Here is a 5,822-nt window from a genome sequence, read left to right on the forward strand (position 1 = left end):
TGTATCTGGCAGGAAGAGGACATATTAATTTCAGTCCAAAAAAGTTACAAATATAAACTCTGTCACAAAATGTATAAAAATACCTAATTTAATGCATAAAATATTATGAGTAATGTTCTGTTAAGTATGAAAATAATCTTAAGCCACTGAACATTACTGTGTTAGAACTGCAATGCAATGTATTAAGAAGGACATTAATTGTTCAGTTCACTATGACATTGTGTTAAACATCTTTTATTAATGAGCTGTTATTCCCGGCTGAGGCATTTGATAAATAACCTCTAGTCCATTGCTAAATCCTCTCAGTTGGTTTCAGTGAATCACTCTAAACAAACCTAAAAGGAAAAATACCCCAATAATTTACATTTGAGTCTGTAAGGTCCTAGAACTAGAGTCATTTAAAGAAGGGCATCTTTCCTATAAATCAAACCTTCTGATTTAATGCAGCTGACATATAGATCTATTTTACAATTTTTTTTTTAATTTCAAAAATACAACACATTAAAATAGGTTCAATTTATCAAAGCTAAGAGCAACAATTAAGTAATAATGTACTTAAAGTGCAAAGGCACTTTAACACAAAAAAGTGACGCCCAGTGGCTATAGTTGGTAATTGAAATAGCAGTACCGTATATTATTATTTACAAAAGAAAGTCACAGTCCAGGAAAAAAGATCTTTGGAGATCTTCTACATAATACATTAAGTTTCCACTTTGAAATTAAAAGAAAAACAACAAAAAACCCAAAGACCCCCTTCCTCATTTCCTTCAAAATCAAAAAGAATTATGCAAGATCTATTACAGAAAGGTATATTTGCAGTGACAGTTCCTACAGAAGGGTCAAAAGGAGAGAGAAATAACTTAAAGAGAACATTGCAAAAGCAACACCATATCCCTGCTATGCTGCAAGGGTTCCTTTTCTCTCTCTCTCCCTCTCTCTGATTTAAAAAAGTGGAAATATTGGGAATGCGACAGATGATATCAGCACTGAGTTCAGACTCAACGAAATGTGATGCTGAGCTCATTTAAAAAATTTCCTTTGTCTCCCACTCCCCCCTCACAGCTGACTGATTGCAGTTTGTTTTTCCAGAACTTCGAGGTAGTCTGGTTCTGTTTGTAGCTTTCCTTGGAGTAAAGGATGCTCGGGTTTAGACTGTTCTGCAAAATATTTCCTGGGAGTTCCATATAAAACAGTTTTATTTATCCTGTCCTGGTTTTGGCGTCTTGATTCATATGAAGGGGCAAACTGCCTTTTGGGTAAGGTACAAAAGTTATAATGAACTAATCCTCCAGTGGGCAGTTCCTTGACCCTTTCTGCAATATTTTGATACAGAAGCTCTGGTTCCCTCGGTGAGGATTGCTTTTCCAGCAATTCAGCTGCACTGATGGTAAATGCAAGACTGGTGGGGTCTTCCTTTTTGTGGTCAAGACTGCTATAGCTAAACTCATGGAGATTCCTGTAATAGGCAACTGGATCCCCTTCCTTTTGCATGTAAATTGGGTTTTGGCACATCTGTCCAACGGGAGGGGGAATGTAGTTATAAACGTGTCCTTCAGTTTTATCGTGGGTCTCAGTGTTGTAAGACCCATACTGGAGCTGAAAGGAACTTATATCTACGTTGTTGGCGCTGCTGGGCATGCTTTGCACCCCCTTCCGGCGCTTAAGGACGAAGACAAACAGGCCTGCCCCAAAACAAACTGATAAAATAAACACAACCAGCAATCCTAAAATTAAGACAGATAGTGGAACTTCAGTGTGTAATTCTGGGTAGGAGCTGGGTGAGACACCGAGGAGATGGGGTGTATCTGTGTTCTGGTTCATGGAGAGGAGAGAAGAATCTGACAGGTTGGGGTTCTCTGGGCAGATGGCTTCTTTGCTCAGGAATTTCAGATGCTCTCCAGAGTGCTTGGTGGGAGACTCACATATGACTTCATTGATAACTACGGGGGGATTTGACTGCTGGTTGTTCTGGTCAGTGACTTTCTCTATCCAGTTCCTCAGCCCCAGGATGTCACACGTGCAGTCCCAAGGGTTCTCCTGGAGGTCTATCTGAATTAGAGCTGAGAGCTGGTCCAAGACTCCTCTCACAGGCAGGTGTGAGAAATGATTGTTTCTAAGGTTGAGTCTGGTGAGGGAAGTGCCGCCAAAGACATTGTCAGGCAAGGATCTGAGCAGGTTGTTGTTGAGAAACAACAGATGAAGATTACTCAGAGCATCAAATGTGCGTGGCAGGATCTCCTTAATGACATTGTACTCTAGGTAGAGATATTGCAGGCTGTGCAGCCCTTCGAACATAGACCGGTACAGGATCTCAAGGTAGTTGCCATTAAGATAAAGTCTACGTAAACTTGTGAGGTTTGTAAAGGCACCTTCTTGTATCACTGCAATTCTGTTATTTCCTAGATGTAGCAAATCCAGAGAGCTGTACTCTGTGAGATCGGTTCTATAAATGACTTGCAGATAGTTACTGGTAAGGTAAAGTTTCTTTGGACTGGTTGGCCTGGGATGGAGATCGGAGATGTTACTTATCTTTTTCTCTTGGCAGTTAACATTTAAGCCATTGTCTGAGCTCTGTGACGTACAGATGCAGCCAGCTGGGCAGGTGATGGGCACTGGAGACTTCGTCTGGTAAACCATGATAGGTCCGAATATTTGTCTGTCCTTTGACACAGAGACACGGGGGGTGGGGCGGTTCCTGGTTTTGGGCGGCCGGCTGGCTTTTGGGGCTCTGGTGGGATTCATGGCAGAGTTGGCTGTGGGCGATAGCCTGGAGATGTGAGGGTCTGAGAGGACAGGATGTTTTTCCCTCTGGTTCGAATCGCTGGAGCTTTTCCTAGGGCAGAGATCTTGCCTGGTGAGCTGGGTCACATCTTTTCCATGAAGCCTGAAGGGAGTCTCACAGACTATCTCACCCACAAACACGGTGATGGTGTCTAGCCATGCCTTGAGTGGGAGCAAGTCGCAGGTGCAGTTCCAGGGGTTTTCCTCCAGCTGGATTTCCATGATGCCTCCAATGTGCTCCAGCACACCAGCAAAAGGCATCATCTTCAGCCGGTTCCCCCGCAGGTCGAGGTGAGTGAGGAGCACAAAGCGGAAGACATTGCTGGGCAGGGACAGCAGGAGGTTGTCATTGAGAATCAGCACCTTGAGCTTGTTTAGCTTGCTGAATGCCCCCGCTTCAATGGCACTGATGTAATTGTAATCAGCCTGCAGATACTCCAGGCTCTCCAAGCCCAGGAACGTGTCTTCCTTCAGCACTTCCAGCTTGTTGTTATTGAGGTGCAGCCTCTTGAGGGTGCGAAGGCCACTGAAGGCCCCTGTGCGGATCTCCTGCATGTCGTTGTTGCCCAAGTGGAGGGTCACGGCATTGGAGTAGTTGACAAACTCATTGGGGAACAGGCGGGTCAGTGCGTTCCCATTGAGAAACAGCTGGTAGATCTTGGACGGTGGCGGCAGGAGGAGGCTGACAGTTGTAAATCCTTTGTTTTCACAATTAATGTTCAGCACGTTCTCCTTCTCCTCACAAGGGCAGCGGCTCTTGCTGCAAATGTCTTTGGCAGGTTTGCGACTCTCTGTCCGCGAGATCCCAGCCACTGTTAACAAACTGAGCAACCAAACACCCTTCAGCATCTTTATGCGCCGTCGATCCCCGCTTTGGTACCTACAGTCAAACCTTTTGAGACAGGTAAGGAGAGAAAGAAGAAATCCCCAGTGAAAACGGCCGGGACCAGAGGCGGCTCGGGGAGGGGGAAGCAGGTCGGAAGGTTGACGGGGTGGTGGAAGGAGAGCTGCAAGGCAGCGACTTGCAGAGTCCTCTGGAATCCCCCCTCCTCCTCCTTTCCTTCTGCTCTCGGAAAGCGCCTGTGGAGCTGCTGTGGGGGAAGCCCCGTCGGGGAGCTCCCCGAAAACAGGGGTCCAGGAGCTGCGCTTCCCGTCCGACCTCTCCGCCCGCCGCCGCCGCCTCCCGCCGGCACCGCGATCCCGTCCCCGCTGCCCGTCCCGATCCCGATCCCGGCTGCCCTGCTCCCGGTCACCGCCAGCATCTTAAACTGGGGCTGGGAGAACAAACGCCGGCAAACCCTCCCTAAGCCGCTCCCCGCCGCAGGGAGCCCCCGGCCCGCGCCCCCCGCGCTCGTACCTGCTCTCGGGGCGCCCGAGCGGGCAGCGGGGGCAGGGGCCGCCGCCGAGAGCCGCCGCGCCCCGGGAGCCAGGAGCCCGGCGGCGAGAGGCATCGCCCGCACAGCGCCTCAGGAGGAGCCCAGCGGGGCGCCGCCGTTCCCGTCCAGTCCCGTCCAGTCCCGTCCCGTCCCGGCGGGAAGTTGGGCCGGGCGGGGGCCGAGGCGGCGGCGGCGCCGCTGCGGGAGCGCGGGCTCAGCGCGGGATCTGCGCGGGGCGCGGCGGGCGCGGCGCTTTTGCGGGTGCCCCGCGCGGAGCCGCGCTGACGTCAGCCGGGGGCGGGGGGGACACGTTTTTCCCAGCCCACCCTCCCCTCCATCCTCTGTCCCAGTCCCCCCCCCTCCCTTCGCGGCTCTCGCAGCCGGCTCCGCTCCCGGCTCGGCTGCGCATCGCGGGAGCGCTCTGACAGCACCTGCAGGACAGCGCGGGCACTCGGAGCCGGGAAGGGGAATAAGGTAAAGAGCGGATTTACCTGGGTCCGGAGAATTTTGTAGCCCCGGGTCCCTAAATCCGTGCCCTCAAAAACAGAGAGCAAGTCAAGCAGCTTCTTCGGCACAAGCCAGCCGGAGAGCGCGCCCGCACCGCACATACACTCACCGCACACACGGGCATCCCACACAGGCACACGCACACCCCACACACGCACACCCCACACACGCACGCCCCACACACGCACACCCCACACACACAATCTGGCTCTCGCAGCAGCGGTGCTGCAAATCCCGGGTCTGGCATCAGCATCTATCCCCCGCTCCGGCTGCAGCAGCCCCCTTCCCAAACTGCCGCGTCGAGCTCTGCCCAGCGCGTTGGTGTTTTCTACACGTTCAGGGAAGTTCAACACCTTCCACCAAGCCGGGCTGGCAGGCAATGGCAGTCTCATGCCTGAATCCCTACACTCTCTGGAATGCGTCCCTGAGTGCTGAGCAGCCAAGAGCACATCTAACGCCATCATTCCCACTGGCTGGACTAGTCTCACTGCCCCATTGCAGTATTGTGGTGTAGCGTTTGGCTTCCTTTATAAAGAGCAGGATGGTGGATGTGGGTTATTGTGACTTCGCTTAAGCCCCGTGCCCCGGGCACAGATCTGATGGGAAAGGCTGGCTGCTCTTGATCTCTATCTGAAAGGTAAAACTTTGGGTTCACACTGGAAAAAAAAGCAAAAGACACTCCACGATGAATTTTTAAAGTGCTAGTATGGCAGGGTGCATTATTGACAGATTCTTATCGGGAACTGTATGCACTTTACTTAGTCTTGAGAATGTAAAGGTTTACTGCCAAAAGAGTGTTGGACTTGGCAAAAGTGGCACTGTCATCTCGTGGTGTTCTTTAGCCATTACGTATCAGAGCCTACATTTTAGGACCAGCAGAAATGTGCTGTCTGTTCTTATCTCTCTTCTTGAGACTGGAAAAGGTAACATCCTGCAGCAGCCAGCACAGATGCCTTTGCAATGCTCCTGGGCAGGAATAGTGTTGGAGTTTGCATTTGGGATTGGAGCAGTTGCAGTTTTTCCTATCTAAAATTTGGAGAACTTGTGGAAAGAGCAGGAACATCCCACATTGGAGCATGCTTTTGCTGTGGTGCTGTGTGAATTTCAACAAGATTAGGATTCTGAAATGCGCTCAGAGCTCCTCCATTCTAACTCTCT

General features: G+C 50.6%; 1 protein-coding gene across 2 annotated transcripts; it reads right to left on the reverse strand.

Annotated features, from left to right (window-relative positions):
- Positions 1-218: 218 nt before the first annotated feature.
- Positions 219-4,768, reverse strand: SLITRK2 (SLIT and NTRK like family member 2). Of its 2 annotated transcripts, none has more exons than XM_027645225.1 (2): positions 4,649-4,768; positions 219-3,673 (listed from the first exon to the last, which is right to left on the reverse strand). In XM_027645225.1, exon 2 carries the CDS (start codon positions 3,628-3,630, stop codon positions 1,057-1,059), a length of 2,574 nt encoding a protein of 857 aa, XP_027501026.1. In that variant the 5' UTR covers positions 3,631-3,673; positions 4,649-4,768; the 3' UTR covers positions 219-1,056. The 2 variants fall into 2 exon arrangements, with proteins under 2 accessions (XP_027501026.1, XP_027501025.1); XM_027645224.1 differs by lacking the exon at positions 4,649-4,768 and adding an exon at positions 4,139-4,340.
- Positions 4,769-5,822: the final 1,054 nt, after the last annotated feature.

The sequence above is a fragment of the Corapipo altera genome, unplaced genomic scaffold (genome assembly GCF_003945725.1).
Source record: "Corapipo altera isolate COAL_440 unplaced genomic scaffold, ASM394572v1 65, whole genome shotgun sequence".
NCBI classification, from domain to species: domain Eukaryota; kingdom Metazoa; phylum Chordata; class Aves; order Passeriformes; family Pipridae; genus Corapipo; species Corapipo altera.

What these genes read in the sequence shown, in the direction of transcription:
- SLITRK2 (XM_027645225.1), bottom strand. Translation starts at nt 3,630, where the DNA reads ATGCTGAAGGGTGTTTGGTTGCTCAGTTTGTTAACAGTGGCTGGGATC.